Source organism: Balaenoptera musculus, chromosome 16 (assembly GCF_009873245.2).
Source record: "Balaenoptera musculus isolate JJ_BM4_2016_0621 chromosome 16, mBalMus1.pri.v3, whole genome shotgun sequence".
NCBI classification, from domain to species: domain Eukaryota; kingdom Metazoa; phylum Chordata; class Mammalia; order Artiodactyla; family Balaenopteridae; genus Balaenoptera; species Balaenoptera musculus.
Genome location: NC_045800.1, coordinates 32,199,623 through 32,223,793, shown reverse-complemented (window position 1 = coordinate 32,223,793; position 24,171 = coordinate 32,199,623). Strand labels below are relative to the sequence as shown.

Sequence of the window (24,171 nt, the reverse complement as noted above, 5' to 3'; positions counted from 1 at the left end):
TGAGACAAGGGCGCTATGCTCTCTGGAATGTGAGCTCCACTCCTGAATGGGTAGGCTGCTCTGCCTCTGCCTCTCCTTTAGTAAATCTTAAAGATGCTCCAGGACAGGTTGATTCACCTTTGAACTGAATAGGGGAGGGAGGAAGAGAAAGAGAGGGGAAGGAAGAGGTAAAGGAGAGAGGAAAGAAGAAGCGATGTTTTTGTTTATTGTTGTTCAATTGATTTTACTCCTCCTGCAATTAAATTTAAGTTAGCATGTCTGCCAGAATGCTGTCATTCCTCTTCTCCCCCAGCTCCCTTCTCTTTCACCTTCCTAGGGGTTTTGCAATTGCTGCATCCAGCTGGTAAAAAGAAAGGGAGTATGAATGAGTGAGCAAGGAGGAGGGAGAAGAAAATAGGCAAAGGAACCAGGGGAGAACAGAAAATGAGGGAGGAATGTAGTCTGCTTAGACAGAGTCCAGATGAAGCAGAAAATAGGGTTGTGGAGGCCCAGGAGAAAAGACTTAAGAGTGAAAAATTTAGGGAGCACTAGGAACTTGGCAGAAGTTTCAAGGAGTATCGTCAAGCTCTCTGGAGACAGAAGGAAGATGAGGAGAGGGGGAACACTCAAGAATGTAGGAAAGGAGACAAACAGTAGCTCTTTTTCTGCTGCCAATATTTTTTTCTTGCTGGCAGCCACTCCCAGAAAGAATGGGTTAAAAACTTCTGTGTTCAGATAAATATGTTCCTCTCTCTTTTGTGGTCTGTTTGAAGCAGTCTACCTTGAGGGATCTTAGATGTGAGGTGAGGGAGAGCTCTAAGATTAGAGCCTGTGGTCAACATAAACTTTGTGTTCCTGAGGTTCCGCAAGTAAAAGTCTAGAAAAAAACTGCAATGTGCTCAAATATTCATTTGTTTTTAATGCCTTTTATAAATAGATGTGCCCTTTCTTCTTGAGGGAAACGGAACTGAAGAACTTTGTCTTTTGACTTCAGGAAAACTAAGCTATTCTCTATCATGGGCCTTAGATGAAAATGGTGTTCCTCTGACACCTATGTCACAGTCATTAAGATCTGCTTACTGCAGGTAATAAACGTTTATGCTTGAAAAATAATGCCAGTCCTCAGCAAAGCATCACATAAGACCTACGAAAGGGAAAACTCTAGAAACAGTAGGAACAGTTTAGTTTACTTGGATGTTGCTTTATTTTTTATTTGTATTTATAAATATGTAAAATATTTATATATTTTATTTATTATCACTCTACTAAGACAATAAGTATCTTTGTATGTAAGAGAATGTATGCTTCAATGCTTAGGATTAGAGCCACATGGATGATGAGAGAGGCAGTTCCACAGTCCTTAAATTGTAGGCAAAGGCCAAGACTCTGAAAGATTTTATTTCTGGGACCTTTATATCTCCCAATCATTCTGGATTATGAAAGAATCATTTTTTGCATTATCAATTTGCTGGAAGAAATTGCCGGACATAGAAATTTCATCTGTATCCCAGGACTTCCTAGAGGAATTGGGATTAACTGCTAGACCACATCCACAAACAGGATTACTAGAAGTAAAGTAAAATTCTATAAAAACGATGATAATGCTGGCTTACCTATTGTACTATGTTTGAGTAAAATGGTAAATATAAAGGACCAAAAGATCCCATCATTTAAAAATTAGTGAATGATAATAACAAGAAGATAGCCTTTTCCCTCCCCATCTAAACACATATGTTTTTAAAAAAACATGGCTATATCCAACTATATGACATTATGGAGAAGGCAGAACTATGGAGACAGTAAAAAATGTCAGTGGTTGCCAGGGGTTAGGAAGAGAGAGGGATGAATAGGCAGAGCACATAGGATTTTTAGGGCAGTGAAACTACTCTGTATGATACTATAATTGTGGATACATGTCATTGCATATTTGCCAAAATCCATATAATGTAAGATACCAAGAGTAAACCCTAATGTAAATCATGGACTTTGAGTGATAATGATGGGTCAGCATAGGCTCATGGATTATAAAAAGTGCAATTCTTTTATTGCAACAAACATAATAAATTATAACCCTGGTGCAAGATGTTGATAGTGAGGTAGGCTGTGCAAGGTGTTTTAGGAGAAAAATGGACAATTAATAAGGGTAATTCATTTTGGAACTAGTGAATAAGCTTTTAATACGCTGAACCATTATTTTCTTGTGTTTCTTAGTATTTCCCTAGCACAATCCCCACTACAGCTATTTTTAATCTTTGCCTCATCATACTATTCTTTGCCTTTTTCTTGGAGTCAGATGTTTGTTCTCCTCACTCTAAAGCTAGCTTTTATACAAGTAATTTGGAACTTTCCTTCATCTCCGTTAGGATTCTGCTGACATATTTCTATCCTTTTCTTATCTTTTCTTCAACTTTTCCGTTTCCTATGGTATAAGTCTTTTGTATACAAGAAGCCTTCTGTGCTTTGAAACAAAGAAAAATCCAAGCGTTTGATTAAACCCTGAAAACTCTTTCTGGTTGTTTTTCCCACCCAAGTCCTCATATGGGTGGTCTACTGGTCTGCATACATTGCCTCTACTTTTAATTCACACATTTCGTCCTTAACCCAACTCAGTTATTCCTGAAGGCTACCAGGGACCTTCTGGACATATTCATTGGCCCGTCCTCCTCGTTTTGCTTCTTGAAGTCTCTTGTCTCTTGGCTTCTGTGATGCTGCACTTAACAGTTCCAGTTAGTTGGGAACTCAAGTTTATAAAAGATTGAGAGTAATTATGCAAGATTGGAACAGATGACAGGTTTCAACAGGGAATGAATTGCAGGAGAGGTTTTCAAAGTTCAGAGTACTTTCTAAAGTGAACTAGAACTAAAACTTTACAGTTGGGGCCTCTGAGATCAGAGAGGGAAGTTACAGAACTCTCCTCCTCTACAGTTGTGGGAGCTCAAGGAATGGTGAGGAGCAGTGGTTCTAGGAACGGGGTGGGTGCTCCAAAAGGCAAGATTGACTTGTGAGAGTCAGAGCATGGAGCCAAAGGAGAGCAGAAAGAAAGTATGCTCATTCACTGTTTCACTCACTCATTCATTCATTTATTCATCAACTACTGACAGAGCCAGAGACAAAGAAGTGAATGAAAAGAAGATCTTAGAATGCTTCAGTATATAACATTAGGCACACCTCTCCAATCGCATATTGTCTAGAGTTTTTGTTTAATACATTTTTAAAACATAAAACAGTTTTCTTACACTCACTAGTTAATTATTTTCTGACGTGGTTAATTGACTTTTATGTTTGCCCTCATTTCTTACCTCCCACAACTTTCATTCTGGATTTACTTGCTGAAAGTTGCTCCTTTAATGATTCAGTTTTCATGGCTAGCAAGCTTGTTTAGTCTTTGTATATCTGAAAATGTATTTATATTTTCCTCCTTCTTGAATAATTGTTTAGATGGGCATAAAATTTGAGGCTGATATTTATTTTCCCTATTTGAAGCTATAGTTGCATTATCTTCTGGGATTTATCATAGCTGTTTAAAAGTCTGCCATCAGTCTAAACGTTCGTATTTTGTAGATTGTCTTTTCTCCCTGGTACCTTTAAAATTTTTTACTTAATTCATAGAGACAAAGCCAGGGGCTGAGGGGAGGGAGGGATGGAGAGTTATTGTTTAATGGTACAGAATTTCTGTTTGGAATGATGAAAAATTCTGGAAGTACGTAGTTATGGTGGTTGTACAATACTGTGGGTATACTTAATATCACTGAATTATATTACTTGCTTAGCATTTGGTTTTGAAGGAGGGGGTGCAGATGACCGAGGAATTTTGCCGTAGCCCACAGCTAAACACCTGTAGGGCCAGCTGGGGGAATCATTATAGCAAGGGCAGGAGATGTACTGTGGTCTTTATTACTTCCCCTGAGGCAGAAATCTGGAGACTACCTTGAAATACAATTACAACCTAATTTTTTTAGGCTATAATGGGATAAGTTTCTCTCCCTAATCTATTCATTGACATTTAAACTGTACCTCAGCCTTTGTTCTCTAGGGGACCTGGGCTAAGAATCTTCCCAAGAGAAGGAAAATTTTTTACATGATGGTGTTAAGGGTGTCAGGCCCTAGATATCTCTTATGACAAAGACATTAAAACAGTTTAAATATGAGGGCAGACATAGGAATTAAAGAAAGGAAGAATACTCAAACTTTACCTATTTGTAATTTTGCTTAACATCCTGTCATACCAAGCATTGGCTTTGTTAGCAATAGCTTCCAAAGATTCATCATAAAAATATGAATAGATACTGATGGAAAGTAGACAGTGTAAAATGTATGTCCATGTTTGGGTTGACATTAGTGAATCTGAGTCAGAACTGTATTTCTGGAATCCTAGTTTATGGGCTGGAATTTTTCTTGAGTACTTTACAGAAAGGATCTTAGAAATCTTCTAGTCCAAATTGCTCTAATTCTACATGATGAAACAAATTATCTATGAAGAGAGAGATTAAATAACTGGGATAATTGATGGCTGAAAATAAACCCTTACTGTTTAGGGTTGAATTCCTTCTGCACTTAGCCTATAGTTGAAGTCACTAAGGATGCATTATGAGTCTAGCCTATCTTTTATAGCTCTCTTAACTTGTGAAGATGGCCTCATATGATCAAAGATATTCTTCTGGCCCATACTTCCCAGTTAATTGTATTACATACTCTATATTATGTTTCAACTGTAAAGATACAGCCTAAAGATTCTTTTTTATATTGTGGACTTTAGATAGCAAAGATGAATATTTACAGACTTTACCCTTAAGAAGCTTACTTGTCTCTTAAGGGAGGGGTAGACATTTATCAAAAAGCTATGATACAGTTAGAAAGTGAGAAGAACCAGGAAAGATATCACATCTAAACCTTCTATTTTATCCTTAAACACAGGACAAGGTTTATCTTTAAATACCTGGAATGGGTAGGTTTTACCCCATATAACAGATTTATCACCTGCATATTATATACAAATTCACAAAATAGTTTTCTTTATATTAGTGTGTTAAGGAATGTAGATGCAAGAGGTGTTCCTGGAATTCCATGGCTTATTAATGCACAGAAGCTTTTTGAATGGGCAAATGAGGTCAGAATTGACCCAAATAATCCAGAATATTCTGATTTAATGGAATTTGTTATGGTAAGTTATAGCAAATATCTGTACTGTAAATATATTTTATTTCTTAAGCTCTACACTCTTATACTCCACAGTTTGCAGTGTATTTTTCTAGGCATTAGGAGGCATTAAAAGTAAATCTGAGGACAGTTAGAGTTTTCAGCCAGTTCATAGTATTGTAAGGCAGTTAGAAATTCAGCAACTGAAATAATTACTACTTTAGGCCTGATGATTGGTACTCTGCCACTATGTAGCAGCCCTTGCTTGGTGCATCTTGCATCTAGGCTGACATCTATTGTACATCTACTGAATGCCAGCCATATTATTAAATGCTGAGGATTTTAAAGATGATTTATAGACACACTCCTTCCCTCAAAGACTCTATTATCTATTCACTTCTCCTGCTCCTCCTTACAGCCAACTGAACTGCTCTGTGTGCTCCAAACAGGCTTTCTTCATACCTTTATTCATGTCATTCCCTCTGTTTAGAAGGGCACCTATAGCAGCTGTCTTACCCACCCTGCAAGTCTGGTAAATCCTTCCTTGGCAACCTCAGTTAGATATGGGCTTTTCTTTCCTTGCCCTCCTGTTAACTTTTTTTCTTTTTATAAACTCTTATGGCTCTAATATCATTCTGCCTTTTACCTTAGTTATTCGTCCATGTGCTTTATCTTTCCTTGTGGAACTACAACTAGTAAATCTTTGTCTCTCTTATGGCAGCTAGCACTTTTCCTTGCATGTACCATTTACTCACATTTGCATTTATTGAATAAAGCAGTGCATGCATAGATTATTGCAATTAAGTTTCTTCAGATCAGAGCTTCTCAACTGATGTGCTGAATTGATTACAGGTGTACAGAAATATTGATCCTCTGTCGACTCATAGGGCAACTAGACACAAAAACTCTCATCTTTTAACCCACTGTGCAGTACACATGTTTTCATTTTCTGTATAAATCATGACCAGGTAAAGGTTGAGAAACTGCATAGTCAGGATTCTGCATTTTTTTTTCAGATTTTCTGTACAGATTCAGTTGCTCTATTTCCTATTTCTATTGCAACTCTCATATCTCACAGTTAGGGGGAAAAACTGTTTTGAAATAATTCTTGAATTTTAAAAAATTAATATTTTAAGTAAAGACTTTACATTATTTGTGTTTTATAGTACATGAAACGTAAAGAACAGGATATTCCAAAGTATTTTCGTCTCAAACAGTTGCAAGATGAATTTAACTTTGTTTCTGAAGAGGAAATGAAAAAGAGTAAACGTTTCCAGCTATTGCAACTTAGAAATGCAGGTCAATTAGATGTTTTCCTTCTGCAGCAGATACCCCTCTATGACAGAGAGATTCCAGATTTACTCTTCCAGGTACTTGGTTTCTATTTGAATATAGTTTATTCTATGATAAGTTAATGTTTAGCTGCTTTAAATCTATCTTAATTTTTTTTAAAACTGATAATCTGTAGACAACAATTTTCCTCTCTTAAATTTCTTTTTAACTGAAGTATAGTTGATGAACAATATTTATATAAGTTTTACAGGTGTACAATATAGTGATTCACAACTTTTAAAGGTTATACTCCATTTATAGTTATTTATAAAATATTGCCTATATTCCCTGTGTTGTACAACATATCCTTGTAGCTTATTTTATATATGATGGTTTGTACCTCTTAATCTTCTACCCCTATATTGCCCTTCCCCACTTCCCTCTCCCCACTTGTAACCACTAGTTTGTTCTTTATATCTGTGAGTCTCTTTTTTTTTGTTGTTATATTCAGTTGTTTGAAACAATATGTTTTGTTGGACATATTAGGCAACATGTTGGACATGGATAGGCAACGGTCATGTCCATGTTGATAATACTTTCTCTTTCACAATTAAGTCGAGCTTGTTTCATGGGAATTTTTCTTTCTTGATTTTTTTGGGATCCCCTTTTCTTTAGGCATTAAAAATGTATAGCTCTCCCAAATTTCAGAAAGTCCTTAGCTTAACTTTGCAACTTAGTTGTCCCAACAACCTATTTCACAGCCAGACTCCTTTAAGTATATTATAAATTTATGTAAATATTGTGGTTTTTATTGTAAAATGTATCACCAATTTAATAGCAACTTTGGGGGATAAGGGAGAGAAACACTGCCAGGTTAAACTTACACTTGATTATAAAGCACAAATCAATTTCAGAAACTTTAAAATGTGGGGAAAAAAGAAAGAAAGAAAAGTTCATCTTATGCTGTGTAGTGATGGCGTGCTGGAGCCTGCTGGCACCAGCTGGTAAGAGCCTGTTGTGTGCATCTCTTCCCAGCTCCACCTTCAGTGATTTCATGTTGGTTGCTTTAAATGTGTTGCTGGGAGAATGTCTACACCATAAATCAGCAAATGCTGCAAACTGGGGCTTCCCCTCCCACTCCCAGAGAACTGGCTGTTAAACATCTACCAGCACTCCACTAGGCTTAAAAGAATGGAATGATAAGAGCTAATTCCTGTAGAAAAAAACAATTGTACTAATCCTAACACTTGTGCTTGCAAAGAGATGGTTCAAGAAGAAAGAAACCAGTGTTTCATCTCTGAAGAAAACGCCTGTGTAGTAGAATTACCACTGTAGGGTGATGTCAGCCAGCTTAAAGATAGCAGATGCTGATGAAGGATATTGAGGTTTATACATCTTATGAGTCAGAAAGAGTGAATGCCTTATACTAAAATTGGTTATAACAGGTTTATTAATTTAACTCTGGTGAATTATTATCAATTGATAAAAAAAGATAAACTTTTTGATATTTGTTTTCATTTGATTCTGGACTGAAGGGAAAGAGCAGCAAGCCACTTAATATTAAAAATAGCAAAAGTTACTTATAAAAAGGTTTATGTTTTTTTCTTGTTGTTGCCACTCAGCCATCCTTTAGCTGTTATACCCTAATATAGAGGAGACACAAACAAAACTATACAGGACTCATTACACTTAAAACTCAAGTAATAGTGGGAAGACAGTCATGGCTGAACAAAGTGGATTGTCTGAGAATCTCTTTTGGTGTGGCTCAGAGGTGAAAGAGGAAATGCAAATTAATGATTTTTCAATGGTAATATCATGGCACCACCGGTTAGCACATATGACTATTATAGTCATAGGATTTGCAGATTATTCATTATTTTCACAAACATGGGTGAGTAGAAATATATGTATTCACAAACAGACCAATTGATATTTGGCTTTGGAAAACATTGCTCATCTTTTAATTGTGATTCATCTATTTTGAGACCTTAGGAATTTCAGTTAGTAAACTGCAGTGGGAAGGCCTTGGCTTAGAATGGCTGAAAAGTTATTCAGTTTCCTCCTGCTTCTCTCAATGATTAAATTCAATTCTACAGTTCCATAAACTATTATGGGCAAAGCACAATGCTCAGCATAATTGAGGATATAACATCATAAAAAAGGAATAGTTTCTGCTTCTGAAACTAGGGGCTTTGCTAACTTTCCTTATTTTTTTTTTTATTTTTTTATTTTTTAAACTTTCCTTACCTTATACAAACTATTCAGAGAACACAAAAAGAGGGAAAGCAACCCAACTCATTTTCTGAGGTTGATGACCTTCATGCCAAAATTGGGCAAAGAAAGCAAAAAATGATCATTTTAGGTCAATTTCACTTATGAGCATAGATGTGAAATTACTAATAAAATTTTAACAAATCAAAAAGCAATATATTATGTATAAATATATAATTATACACCATAATCTAGTAAGGTTTATTTCCAGATAACAGAGCTAAGCTAATGTAATTAAGGAATCTATTAATATAATTTACCACATTAACAGACTTAAGGAAGGAAAAAATATGCTCCTTTTAAATGCCCAAGGGACTTCGCTGGTGGTCCAGTGGTTAAGACTTCACCTTCCAATGCAGAGGGTGCGGGTTCCATCCCTGGTCGGGGAGCTAAGATCCCACATGACCGGAGACGTCTTCAGCCTGTCCCCCTCCTCCTCCTCCTCCCTCCGTCTTACTCCCCCCACCTGGTCCTCCTCCCCGCTTCCTCCTCCTCCCCCTCCTCCTCCTCCTCTAATTTGTTTACAAGAAATATGAGGAATAAAGGAACAAGTTAAATGGCACCACAAAGAAACAATTAGACAAATTTGGAATGTGGGCCAACTGGCTAGCAAGTACAACTGTTTCTCTCTGTTGCATTTTGATCTCTTTAAAAAGTCATCATTTTTAGACCTAAATAGACATTTCTCCAAAGACATACAGATGGCCAACAGGCACATGAAAAGATGCTCAATATTGCTAATTATTAGAAAAATGCAAATCAAAACTACAGTGAGGTACCTCCTCACACTAGGCAGAATGGGCATCATCAAAAAGTCTACAAATTAAATAAATGCTGGAGAGGGTGTGGAGAAAAGGGAACCCTCCTACACTGTTGGTGGGAATGTAAATTGGTGTAGTCACTATGGAGAACAGTATGGAGGGTCTTTAAAAACTAAAAATAGAGTTACCATGTGATCCAGCAATCTCACTCCTGGGCATACATCGAGAGAAAACTCTAATTCGAAAAGATACATGCACCCCAATGCTCATAGCAGCACCATTTACAATAGCCAAGACATGGAAGCAGCTTGAGTGTCCATTGACAGATGAATGGATAAAGAAGATGTGGTACATGTATACAATGGAATATTACTCAGCCATAAAAAGAATGAAATAATGCCATTTACAGCAACATAGATGGACCTAGAGATTATTATACTAAGTGAAGTAAGTCAGAAAGAGAAAGACAAATACCATATGACATCACCTTCAATTTAGGAAATGCATTACAAAGTCTTAAAAAGAGAGCTGTGCAATTATGTGCTCATACACATACGTCCCTTGATGGTATTAGGTTTGCTAGGAATTTCCAGGCTGGAATCAGTAGCAATTTTCTAGAATTTTGTAAAGCCATCATTTGGCTGTCTCATGTAAAGCTTGTTCTCAATAAAATAAGATGAAAGAAAAAAATATCATATGATACCACTTATATGTGGAATGTAAAAAAATGATACAAATGAACTTATTTACAAAACAGAAACAGACTCATAGACATAGAAAACAAATTTATGATTACCACAGGGGAAAGGGATTGGGGGAGGGATAAATTAGGAGTTTGGGATTAGCAGATACAAACTACTATATATAGAATAAATAAACAACAAGATCGTACTCTATAGCACAGTGAACTTTATCCATATCTTGTAATAACCTATAATGGGAAAAAAATCTGAAAAGAATATATATATTATATATATATGGATTGTATATGTATATGGATTGTATATATATATATATATACAATATATATATATGGTGAAAAAACAGCAATTGGTGAAATTTGGATATTGGACTATTATGTAATATTGATAATTGAATAGTAGATATATTGGAAAATTGTTAGTTTTGTTGTCTGTGATTATGGCACTGTGGTTGTGTCCTTAGTTTTTGGAGATTCATGCTGAAGTACTTATTTAGGAATGAAGTGTCATGGTGTCTGTAATTTATACTTTGAGATATTTTAGCCAAAAAAAAGAAAACAAAACAGATTAAGCAAATATGGCAAAATATTAATTACTTAATCTAAAGGGTAGGTTCATAGATTTTAACATTCTTTCTAATTTTCTGTATGTTTGAAAAACTTGAGGAAAAATTAAAAACAAAAAATAAATAGCATTCTATACATCAACAAAAACCCACTAAAAATGTAACTTAACAAAGATACACCCTGCAATAGCAATAAAAACTCTTAGATTCATAGGAGTATATTGAACAAAACATGTACAAAAACTTAATGGAGAGAATTATAAAACATTTTTGAATGATGTAAAATTAGATTCAGACCTCACAAAAGAAATAAATATCATGTGTAATGAAGATTACACATGAAATGCAAAACTTTAAATGTATATCTTAAACTTGGGCAGGAAAGTATTAAACAAAACACAAAAAGTATAAATTATAAAGAAATAGGTTAATAAACTTGATAATATTAAAATTTAAACCCCACAGATTAGGAAAAGATATTTGCAAATTATATATTAATTAATAAAAATATCCAGAGTATTTAAGTGACTCCTATAAATTAATACTTTTAAAATAAATAAAGTGATATGAAATAGTAATATAATATATCCTTAGGTAAAAAGCTGTTACTTGTCAACAGGATTAATTTCAAGATTTCTTGTGGATAATTAGAAAAACAAATAAATTACTTTCAGATAATTTACTTAAGATAAGAGATACTTCATAATTTTTGTGTCATCTTTAATGCTCTCTATAATGTAAAATGATTTCAGTGTGCAGTTAGGAACATATCCCACAAATGCAGATATAACAGATGCAATTTATTCTAAATTATATAGATGAAGCATCCTGACAAATAATCTTATACCAACTGCTGGATGTTAAATTAAAGTTATTGATTATGGTCAGCATATTTTGACTACTTACTGTATGCCATGCACTTTATAGATATTGTTTCAGTTAAATCTCACAGCAATCCTGTGACATATTAATAACAGTAATATTATAATTATTACAAAAGAGGAAACTGAGGTCTGCAGTAGTTAATCGACTTTTTCCCAAACCACAAAGTTAATAAATGGCAGGGCCAACTTGAATCCAGGACTATGGCCTCCAAAGCCCACTCTCTTGACCCTTATACTCTACCACTTTCCATTTCTTTTGTTTCTAGTGATTACCAGGTAAATGCATTCATGAAGAATAGTTCTCAATCGTCTTTACATTTTCTTATAATTTTCTCAATCGCAAATTTTTTCTCAATCATTACTCAGTTTTAAAAGATGAATGGACCTCCTCCTAGAAGCAAACAAAATATGTGTTCTTAGTTAATTCTCAGTGGGAGAATCTAAAAGAAATATTCTCTCCTCTCAATTCCAGAACGTTGCCAATATCTCCTACACATGAACTGAAATGAGTAGTTAATATTTTATTGCAGTGTATCGTATCTAAACTCTGTTACATTCAAGAAGTGAAACTAATTTAATTCTCTGTTTATAGGAATATGAAAGTCAGATAGAGAAGGATATGTCCATTTCAGATATGAATTCTATTACCGCACAAAGGATTAATTCTGCCAATTTTCTGAAAAAGGTAACAACAACAAAATAGTTTTATCAATATGTTTGAATTTACTTTTGTGAAAACTGGTCTGCTGGATGCACAGTACTCTACTCTTCCCAGAGAGTCAGATGGACAGACCTGCTTACTCATCACCTCTTTCTGATCACTGAGGGGTTTTCTGTTCTATTCAGACTTCCTTTTCAGAGTTAGTTACTGACCATCTGTAAATGTACACTGTTGATGTACATTGTTGATGCAGCAGTTACTTCAATTGACAGCAAACTCATTATTAAAGCATATCCCAACTGTTTCCGTTTACAAATGAACGTTAAAGACTTCCCATCTCTTTTTGACCCTAAAAGTTCACTTTGGGAAGTACGCCAGCATTTTGCCAGAATCCCTAGTTTTATTAATAACTCATAATGCCGTACACCAGAGCAGTTCACGGGACAAAGGGATGGAGGAGCTACTAGGAGAACAGAACACCCTAACAAAGCCTAAACCAGGTTTGAGGTGGAATCCCTCACTGAATTTCACCCCTGATTTCTTTCCACTGACCCCTCATCACTCCAGGGACTGTATATATAGATCCATAATGCCCAGCACAGTGCTCTTCACTCAGAAAATGTTGAGAAATGTTTGAACAATTAATAAAGTAAAGGATAAAATTGCAGGCTGAGGAGGTTTCTAAGACTTCTGCAAGAGTAGAATCTATAGCCTTTGCTGTAGGGCACCAGAGCAGCCTTTTAGGGTAACTTGAAAAGAATCAGAGAGCCATGGAAAGATCTAAGAGATACATACAAATCCCTCATGGAGACAGGAGAGAAGCAACCTTGTGTGACTAGAAGAGCCCTAGGCAGGTGTGTGAAGACCTGTTCTGACCATCCTGTTTGTCTTTGGGAGGGTAATCTATGCACTGAGTCCTGCTTTATTGTTCTATAAAAACAGACAATAAAAATGCCTGCCTTGCTTTACTTCTGAAGTAAGGGGCAAGCAAGATAAAACCTCAAGTGCTATGCTAGTTTGTACTCTGCTCCTATGGAAGTGTGGCAGAAATGCAGACCACGATAGCTATTGTAGCCTGAAAGAGCACCTCCTCTTTATCGCTGGCAGGCGTTTTTTTCCACTCACTCTTGCCCCTCTTACACCTTCTTCATTAGCTCCATATATATTTTTTTAAGTTGAGATGTGATTTAATAATGATATTTATGTCTTAGGAAATAAAGAGGTGTTCTTACTTATAAGAAAAGAGAATACGTATCCTTCTTATGCCTTCTCTTTTTTTGGTGTATGAGGAAGCCCAGAAGGGAGGGCAGCAAAAGATCAGGAAGGTGGTAAGAGAGCAAGTGTCTGAGGATTCTTGACCTTCATATAGGAATCCTGGGAAGGAGCTTTAAGAACATTGTGTGATTGGGTTTCGCCTCCTTGTGAAGACTTCTTTGCTATCTCAGGATAGTTTAAAACTACAAGTTCAAGGGATAATTACTTTAATTACAGGTACTGGAATCCTGCATTGACACTGGAGGCCTAATAGGGCCCTAATAGGGCCACCGGTGTTTAAATCCTGCTGTGGGAGGGACTGTGAGTTATATGCATTACACTTCCTGCCATGTTACTGGGGTCAGTGGTGGCTGAGGCCGGGATGGGAGCAGTAAAGTCCCAGCAGTCTCAAGGATTGCTAGATAAAGTTTTGCTGAAATATTTGCATCTAAGAAGCCAGTGCTTCTCCTCAAGCTGTCCCTTTCATTAATTTACTCAATAAATACTTATTGAGCACCTGCTATGAATCAATCATTACACTAGACATTGGAATTACAGCAGTAAACAAAACACACTAAAATCCCTGGCCTCCTAGAGGAGGTCGTTCTGGTGGGGGAAGTCAGATAATGAACAGAACATTAGTATGTTAGAAAGTGATATGCGCCATGACAAGTGAAGTAGGAAGAGAGAACAGGAGTGTGTATGGGGGTGGGGGTCGGGTGTGATTTTAGATAAGGGAGAGCCTTCCTTAGATCAAGGAAAGCCCTCGAGAAGCTAACGCTTCAGCAAAAGACCTGAAGTGAACTGAAGGAGCTAGCCATGGAGCTTTTTTGGGAGAAGAACATTCCAGGCTGATGGAACCACATGTGAAAACTGTGAGGAAGGAATATGCGTGGCCTATGGGAGGAACAGCAAGGAGCTCAGTCTGTTGTGATAGCAAGGGAACAGGGAGAGGGAGAGAGAAAGAGAGACAGACAGAGAGAAGAAAGTACAAGTTGAGAAGGCTCAAGCACAATGATGGGGTCAGAGGGAAGATGGTGTTGTGTTCACCTTCAAAGGAAAACAATTTGTACCCCCACATGGCAGGGTAATTCTTAGGAATTATAATTTCCCATTCTCTTATCACCCCATTTTCCTATCGAATTTAAGCAGATCATTAGGCTCTAGGTTACATTATCTCCGGGATGATTTGTGGCAGGACAGAAAGCAGAAAATTGCCTCCAGACACACTTCTTCCTGGTTTCATTTCTAAAAGTCTAAACCTGTTGTGAAACATGGGGTTAGAGGAGAAAGGGAGGGATTTCCTCAGACTAAAAAGAAGAATTTCAGAGTCCTTGGAGGAACCAAGGTCTGTGGGTTCTGCAAGTAGCAAGGGCTTAGGGGAATGGCTGTGTTCAAGCACTAAATATCTTACCAAGCTGACAGAATGAGAGCTTAAGGTCAGAATAGAATGGACTCAAAGGAAATACAGAAATGTGATCACATTTCCTTGTGGATCAAGATTTGTGTGTGTACAAGTGACTGTTGTAGAAACACATTCACAGGATAATCATCTCCTTTGGTGAAGATTAGTTCTGTCTACGTATACTATGAGTTAGGTGGAAAAAGAGATGAGAGGGACATTAATGAGAACGTTAGGAATGATTTTAATAATGGTAGCAAACAGAACCATACTTTCACTTATCTAATTCCCCTTTCCATTCATTGCTTGAAAAAATTAGGAGTAAAAAATAGTGACACCAGTAGCATTGTATATACTTAATCTTAAAATATAAACTGTGCATTTCTTTAAATTCTAAAATTTTTTTTGTAGATGAGAAGGTTGTTAATGAAAAGAATTGCCAAAGTTAGCAAATTTAACTTATCAGATATTGTGGCTGATTATGAAGAAATTGTATCTGCAAGGTACATACTAAAATTATTATTATTTAAGTACAAAATATAAAGCTATAAGATAATACCTTCAAAGTCCTCTAATAAGTTCTCTATTTTTATATTAATCAAGTTAATGTCAAAATGCAATTGCAAAGGCATATAATGAATACAGTGACTTAAATATTTTGGTCATTTTAAAATTGCATTTTGGACATAACTATATGATTGTATTTTCAATTGTATAATATTTTAGATTTTAACCCTCTGCTTATGATAGTTTTTTAGGGCAAGAATGAAAAAAAAAAAAAAAAAGAAATACCTTTGTCCCAAATTAGTTTTGCCCTAAGATTTCCCTGTCCCGAGACTGCTACTGGAAAAGTCATTGCTGGTAGCACCACACACTAAGCCTGTAATCTCTCCCTTTCAAAACTGAATCCTCAGCCATATAAGGGCTCTGTGATCCACAGGCAGCAGTTGGGGGAGCCTTTGGCTGAAGTAACTCAGTTCTCATACTGTCCTATCTGGGAAACTTAAGGGTAGGAACAGGAATTAGGGATGCTGCGTTTGGGGAAACAGCCCTGGGGCCACTTGCAGATTCTTACTATTAATAATAAGGTTTTAATTGGTGTAGGATGCTGAAATCTATTTTTTGGGGGGGGGGGGTTCTATTCTAAAATATACCTTGAAGTAATTCTTTCATGGGCACATTTTTTAAATGAAAACTTACTTTTTAAAAATTTTTACTGGGGTAGGGACTTCCCTGGTGGCGCAGTGGTTAAGAATCCACCTGCCAATGCAGGGGACACAGGTTAGAGCCCTGGTCCGGGAAGATCCCACATGCCGCGGAGCAACTAAGCCCAGGTGCTACAACTACTGAGACCACGCGCCACAACTACTGAAGCCCGTGTGCCTAAGGCCTGTGCTCTGCAACAAGAGAAGCCACCACAATGAGGAGCCCACACACCGTAAGAAGAGTAGCCCCTGCTCGCCGCAACTAGAGAAAGCCCTTGTGCAGCAACGAAGACCCAACACAGCCAAAAATAAATAAATTTTTAAAAATAAAATTTTTACTGGGGTAGAGTTGATTTACAATGTTGTGTTAGTTGCAGGTGTCCAGCAAAGGGAATCTGTTACACATATACATATAACCACTCTTCTTTAGACTCTTTTCCCATATAGGCCATTACAGAGTGTTGAGTAGAGTTCCCTGTGCTATACAGTAGGTCCTTATTAGCTATCTATTTTGTATATAGTAGTGTGTGTGTGTCAATGATGAAAACTTATTTTTTTTCAACTTTTTATTTTTATTGGAGTATAGTTGATTAACAATATTGTGTTAGTTTCAGGTGTACAACAAAGTGATTCAGTTATACATATACATGTACCTATTCTTTTTCAAATTCTTTTCCCAATTAGGTTGTTACAGACTATTGAGCAGAGTTCCCTGTGCTATAGAGTAGGTCCTTGTTTGTTATCCATTTTAAATATAGCAGTGTGTACATATCAATCCCAAACTCCCTAACTATCCCTCCCCCCTCCCCTCCCCCCTGGTAACCTTAAGTTCGTTCTCTAAGTCTGTGAGTCTGATTCTGTTTTGTAAATAAGTTCATTTGCGTCATTTTTTTTAGAATTCTGCATATAAGCAATATATTATGATATTTCTCTTTTGCCGTCTGACTTACTTCACTCAGTATGACAATCTCTGGGTCCATCCATGTTGCTGCAAATGGCATTATTCCATTCTTTTTAATGGCTGTATAATATTCCATTGTAGATATGTAACACATCTTCTTTATCCATTCATCTGTTGATGGACATTTAAGTTGTTTCCATGGTTGTCTATTGTAAATAGGGCTGCGATGAGTATTGGGGTGCAAGTATCCTTTCGGGCCATGTTTTTCTCCAGATTTATCCAGGAGTAGGATTGCAGAATCATATGGCAACTCTATTTTTCGTTTCTTAAGGAACCTCCATACTATTCTCCATAGTGGCTGCACCAATTTACATTTCCACCAACAGTGTAGGAGAGTTCCCTTCTCTTCACACCCTCTCCAGCGTTTATTGCTTATGGATTTTTTGATGATAGCCATTCTGACTGGTGTGAGGTGATATCTCATTGAGGTTTTGATTTGCATTTCTCTAATAATTAGCGATGTTGAACATCTTTTTTTAAAATTAATTTTTATTGGAGTATAGTTGCTTTACAACGTTGTGTTAGTTTCTACTGTACAGCAAAATGAATTGGCTATACATATGCATATATCCCCTCTTTTTTGGATTTCCTTCCCATTTAGGTCACCACAGTGCATTAAGTAGAGTTCCCTGAGCTATACAGCATGTTCTTATTAGTTATCTATTTTATACATAGTATCAATAGTGTGTACGTGTCAATCCCAATCTCCCAATTCCTCCCACTCCCCCTTTCCCCCTTGGTATCCATACAGTTTCTTCTCTACATCTGTGTCTGTATTTCTGCTTTGCAAATAAGATCATCCATACCATTTTTTTAGATTCCACATATATGCGTTAATATATGATATTTGTTTTTCTCTTTCGACTTAACTTCACTCTGTATGACACTCTCTAGGTCCATCCACATCTCTACAAATGACCCAATTTTGTTCCTTTTTATGGCTGAGTAATATTCCATTGTATATATGTACCACATCTTCTTTATCCATTCCTCTGTTGATGGACATTTAGGTTGCTTCCATGTCCTGGCTATTGTAAATAGTGCTGCTGTGAACATTGGGGTGCATGTGTCTTTTTGAATTATGGTTTTCTCTGGTTATATGCCCAATAGTGGGATTGCTAGGTCATATGGTAGTTCTATTTTTAGTTTTTTAAGGAACCTCCATACTGTTTTCCATAGTGGCTGTATCAATTTACATTCCCACCAACAGTGCCAGAGGGTTCCCTTTTCTCCACACCCTCTCCAGCATTTATTGTTTGTGGATTTTTTTTTTTAATAAATAAATTTACTTATTTATTTATTTTTGGCTGCATTGGGTCTTCGTTGCTGTGCACGGGCTTCCTCTAGTTGGGGCGAGCGGGGGCTACTCTTCATTGCAGTGCGCAGGCTTCTCATTGCAGTGGCTTCCCTTGTTGCGGAGCACAGGCTCTAGGCACGTGGACTTCAGTAGTTGTGGCTCGCGGGCTCTAGAGTGCAGGCTCAGTAGTTGTGGCACACGGGCTTAGCTGCTCCGCGGCATGTGGCATCTTCCTGGTCCAGGGCTCAAACGCGTGTCCCCTGCATTGGCAGGTGGATTCTTAACCACTGTGCCACCAGGGAAGCCCATTTGTGGATTTTTTGATGATAGCCATTCTGACTGATGTGAGGTGATATCTCATTGTAGTTTTGATTTGCATTTCTTTAATAATTAGTGTTGTTGAACATCTTTTCGTGTGCCTCTTGGCCATCTGTATGTCTTCTTTGCAGAAATGTCTATTTAGGTATTCTGCCCATTTTTTGATTTGGTTGTTTGTTTTGATGATATTAAGCCACATGAGCTCTTTGTAAATTTTGGAGACTAATCCCTTGTCAGTCACATTATTTGCAAACATTTTCTCCCATTCTGTGGGTAGTCTTTTCATTTTGTTTATGGTTTCCTTTGCTGTGCAAAAGCTTTTGAGTTTAATTAGGTCCCATTTGTTTATGTGTGTTTTTATTTCCATTACTCTGGGAGATGGGTCGAAAAAGATATTGCTGTGATTTATGTCAGAGAGTGTTCTGCCTATGTTTTCCTCTAAGAGTTTTATAGTGTCTGGTCTCATATTCAGGTCTTTAATCCATTTTGAGTTTATTTTTGTGTACGGTGTTAAAGAATGTTCTACTTTCATTTTTTTTTACATGTAGCTGTCCAGTTTTCCCAGCACCATTTGTTGAAGAGACTGTCTTTCCTCCATTGTATAGTCGTGCCTCCTTTGTTGTATTTATAGATTAATTGACCATAGGTGCGTGGGTTTACTTCTGGGCTTTCTATCCTGTTCCATTGATCTATATTTCTACTTTTGTGCCAGTACCATACTGTTTTGATGACTATAGCTTTGTAGTATAGTCTGAAGTCTGTGTTTTATTATCAGTCTTTGGAGGAAAATAGGTGTGACCATAAAGCTATAATTGCATAGGTTTGTGTTGCCAAGGCAGCACATATAACTAACTCCTATTCAGAACCACGTAGAAAAGTTGAGTATCTAACCACTTTCAAGAGAATGATTCCTAAAAAATGAATAATCCTTTGATATAACATCATGTTTCATGGATTTACCTCTCCATGCCCTTGTTTCTTCTTGGACCATACACCCAAATGACGTGGAGCAATCACATTCTCTCTTAACATAGCATCTCTTCTATGCTCAGGAAAAGATTCTTTCCTTGGGTCTAAGACAACTTTGTCTCCTCTCCACAATGGAGAGAACATGGTTCAGAATAATGGCCTTATTTATAATAATTAATTTTAAAAATTGATATCTTTCAAATTTTAAGTTATCTTGTATCTATGTGATTGATCATTTTTTACTCTTTAGCCATTTGACACGTGCAGTTTGTAAGCTTCTTGAACGACGAAGAAAGTTAAAGCCTCAGAGGCAAGAAAGGAAAAAAGTGGCAACAGAGACTATCTGTGATGGAGATATTAAGATTCTTGTCAGAATATTGAGGGCTTATAATATTCCTACAAGGAAAGCAATAGTTAATAGGTAAGGCAATTGCACCAATTTTTGGAGTTGCAAAAGATGTCTTAAATGTAAATTTCTATACTGTCTTCTTAATAAAACTTTGTACTTTATTAATACTCAATATACAGAAACTGAATGAAAGTTGAAATCTTCATTTGGATAGTCAAACTTACTGTCATTGCTGTGTATTACAAATTTTCAGAAGTTTGAGATGCCCAAAGTACCTTTAACATGTATATTTTTGGGTGCTATATCAAATAAATACCTTCTGTCCCTGTTCCCTATTGTGAAAACTTAAGCTGCTATTGCTAACTACACTGTTCTCTGCCACTGTCCCCTCACAGTATTGGAAGTATATGGACTACAGGAGAGAGTAAGCTCCTTTTTGGATTTATCATTTTAGGTGACTTCTACAAAAATCAGATCTTACCTATCTCTTCTGCAGGCAGTCAGTGTGTTTTATTTGCGTTTCTTGGGCAGAGGATATGTAGGGTCAGAGTGGCCAAATTAAGGCATCATGAATATTAAATACTCATGAATATTTAGTATAACCTGAATATCAAGTGTTTCATATATTTAATCTCATGTATAATTTATATATTGTGAATATTTAGTGCCCAGGTACCTCAGGAATACCGAGTATCCCTCTCTGTCTACATTTAACACTTATGTACTCTACTTGCTTATTTTATGTTTACCACATCCCATGAACTCTACATATGAAAAACAAATATTTTGCTTACTAGCTACGAATCTATAGTTAAAACCTCTTAAAGGTTTTGCCTGTGTTTTATATTATAAAATATGACTTTATTTATGATAGAATTGATATTCTCAAAACAAATGCACATTTCAAGGCTGTTTTGTGAAATAAGGACATTATAAAATTACCACCATTTTCTATAATAATTTGTAAAAGAAAGAATATTGTAACACCAAAAATAGGAAGAATATAGTCTCAAAGTATTACTTGCCCTATTTTTTTTCCTTTTGCTGAGGGTCAGTGAAAACTCTGTCACAGACTGGTTCCAATCCATAGTTCAGCATTTAGGAGCTACACTTTCAGAGTAGTGATTGTCACGTATTTATCTCTAACCACCTATGTTATGAAGATCCAAAGCAAACTCTGTAAGATCCAGGGTAGCTGACTTATATATCTCTATAAGCATAAGCAAAAACCCAGCTACTCCCACCAAAACTAATATTAAAATTAATTAAAGTGCACATCTCTATATTGTTTTTCAGAAGAGCCTTGGGTATGCCTACTTATTTGATGTCACCCATGTCTCGCCTCAGACATAAAGAAACAATCAAATCCGTAGCCTCAGATGAGATCTTAAATGAGATAAGTATTTAACACTTCTATAAAGTGCTGTTTTGATCATGTTTTCCCTGAATTGCAACTGGCCCCTAACTGGACTATCCATCTAATTCTAGTTTACTTTCCATAACACAGTGAAGGTGCTCTTTATAAAATGTAATTCTAACTCTTTCATTCTCTGCTACCCTGCTCTCAGGGTCTATAGAATAAGGTGCAATCTCCTTACAATGGTAGCTCCTTAGAATGGCTACCAAACTCTGTAATGATCTGGTTCTTACATACGAATCAGCCACATTTCTCATCAGCCCACAGCGGTATCATATCATACTACTACTTGTTCTAGAAGGCCTCCGTATATGCCCTTTCCTTTGCCTGGAATGGCCACCATACCTCCGTGTTATTGGCCACATGAACTACTATTTAATGTTTCAAAGCTCAAGCCCAAGCAATATTTTCTCTGTGAAGTTCTCCTTGTCCTCACCCCAGAGAGTTAATCATTCTCTCTCCTGAGTAACCATTATACCTTGAATATATTTCTTACATTTCACTGCAATTATTTGTTTACCTGTTTATTTTCTCCTGATAGACTTAAGATAAAAATCTTTAAGGATTTCCATTTATTTTTGGATCCTAGCAAAGTAGTACCTGATATTGAATAGGTTGAAGAAATGTTAATTGAATGAATGAATGAATAATGATTGTTTGAAAAACTGGAAAAAGTAAGCCATCCAGTTATCAGACAGTAACTAATCTCTACCTTTTATCAACTATATAAAATATTACAAAAATCTAGTCAGTGTTAATTATGTGTTTCAGGATACTGTGCACCCCTTTGTGGAAGTTTCCTTTCAGCACACTGTGTACCAAACCAGTATTGCAAGTGGATCTCATCCATGCTGGAACGAAGAAATTAAAGTAGATTTTATGTAAGTTGGAGTCCATTTTTCCTCAGCTTCTAAAATAGAGCAGTAACAAAATTATTTTCTTGAGCCGTTTATTGAAAATAATGATGGATATAGGCTTAATTTTTAAGTTTTTAAATTATGAAGTATTTCTTACATAGATATTAATATATATAATGTATATGTAAATGTAAGTTCTGAGGAAAAATGATAAAATGAATACCTGTGTATCTACCATCTAGCTTAAAAAATGGAGTATTACCAATATTTTTGAAGGCTCCACTGTGCCAATAACTAATTGTATCCCCTTTCTTTCTCCCCAGAGGTAACAACCATGAATTTATGTTTATCATTCCCTCTCTTTATGATTTTAAATCATAGGTATTTATCCCTAGCTATGTTTTATTTACCTGTGGATGTTTTCCAACTTTATGTAAATTGAATGATCTTTTGCAATCTGTTTCTTTACTCTTATTTTGAGAGATTTATCCATATTCATACTTGTAACTATTCCTTCCTTCCTTTATTTTCACTTCAGTATAGTATTCCACTGTATTAAAATGCCATAATTTATTTATACTTTATCCTGTTGATGCAGATTTGCCTGGTTTTAATGTTTTGCTATTGCAAATAGTATTGCTCTGAACATTCTTGTACTTGTCATCTGGAACACACATGTAAGAGTTTCTTTTTAGGACAGCAGTTCTCAAAGTATTTTGTGCACTGAAATCACCTGTACAGCTTCTTTAAACAGATTTCTGGGCCCAATTCCATAGTTTCTAATTCAGTAGCTCTGGGGTAGGGCCTGATACATAATTCCATTTCTAACAAGTTCCCAGGTGTTACTGATGCTACTAGTCAGGGGACACTTTGAGACCCTTTGCTCTAGGATCTGTATCCAGGAGTGGAATTGCTTCAACTTTACTAGCTAATGCCAAATTTTTTTCTAAAGTGATTGTGCCAATACATACTCCCAACAGCGATATAAAAGTTCCTATTGTGCCACATCTTCAATAATATTTTGTATTTTTAAAATTAATTTTTCTAATACGGTGGATCTAAAGTGATATTCTTATTGTGGTTTAATTTACATTCCTGGATTTCTAATGAGATCGAGTTTCTTTTTTTTCCATTTTAAACAAATCGATAGGCTTTATTTTTTACAGCAGTTTAGGTTCACAGTAAAATTGAGCAGAAAGCACAGCGTTCTTATACATCCTCTCCCTACAACACACACACACAGCCTCCCTAAAGTGTCAGTGTGGTACATTTGTTACAATCAATGGACCAATGTTGACACATTATCAAAGTCCACAATTTGCATTAGAGTTCACTATTTGTGTTGTACGTTCTATAGGTTTGGATAAATGTATAATGACATGTATTGACCACTGTAGTTATCATACAGCATAGTTTCACTGCCCTAAAAATGCTGTGTGCTTCACCCATTTATCCGTGCATCCTTCCCCTGGAACCTCTGGCAACCACTGATCCTTTCACTGCCACCATAGTTTTACATTTTCCAGAGTGTCATTGCATTTCAGGGTTCTCCATAAAAGCAGAACTAACAGGGTGTGTGTGTGTGTGTGTGTGTGTATGTGTGTGTGTGTGTGTGTGTATGTCTGTTTGACTCTCTTTACCCTCTGTAATAGGGGTGTGCCTCATCCAATTGGTTGAAGGCTTAATAGAAAAAAGACTTACCCCACTTAGGAAGAGGGAATTCTGCCAGCACACTGGCTTCAGACTTGAACTGCAGCTCTTCCCTGGGCTTCCAGGCTGCCAGCTTACCCTGCAGAGTTTGGGCTTGCCTTCCCCCCACAATCACGTGAGCCACTGTTACAGAGGGTAGTTTGCCTTACTCAACGTCTAATGACTTTTTTAATGTGGAAAGAACACTTAACATGACATCTAC

The 24,171-nt window shown here is 36.4% G+C and overlaps 1 protein-coding gene across 1 annotated transcript in view; it reads left to right on the top strand.

Annotated features, from left to right (window-relative positions):
- The window catches only part of CC2D2B (coiled-coil and C2 domain containing 2B), a 99,416-nt gene that overhangs the window by 42,047 nt on the left and 33,198 nt on the right, over positions 1–24,171 (top strand). Inside the window, 8 exon segments of the mRNA XM_036828981.1 lie at positions 917–1,064; positions 5,002–5,140; positions 6,282–6,485; positions 12,162–12,254; positions 15,298–15,389; positions 19,887–20,057; positions 21,285–21,405; positions 22,174–22,283. Coding sequence (XP_036684876.1) covers positions 917–1,064; positions 5,002–5,140; positions 6,282–6,485; positions 12,162–12,254; positions 15,298–15,389; positions 19,887–20,057; positions 21,285–21,405; positions 22,174–22,283 — 1,078 coding nt within the window.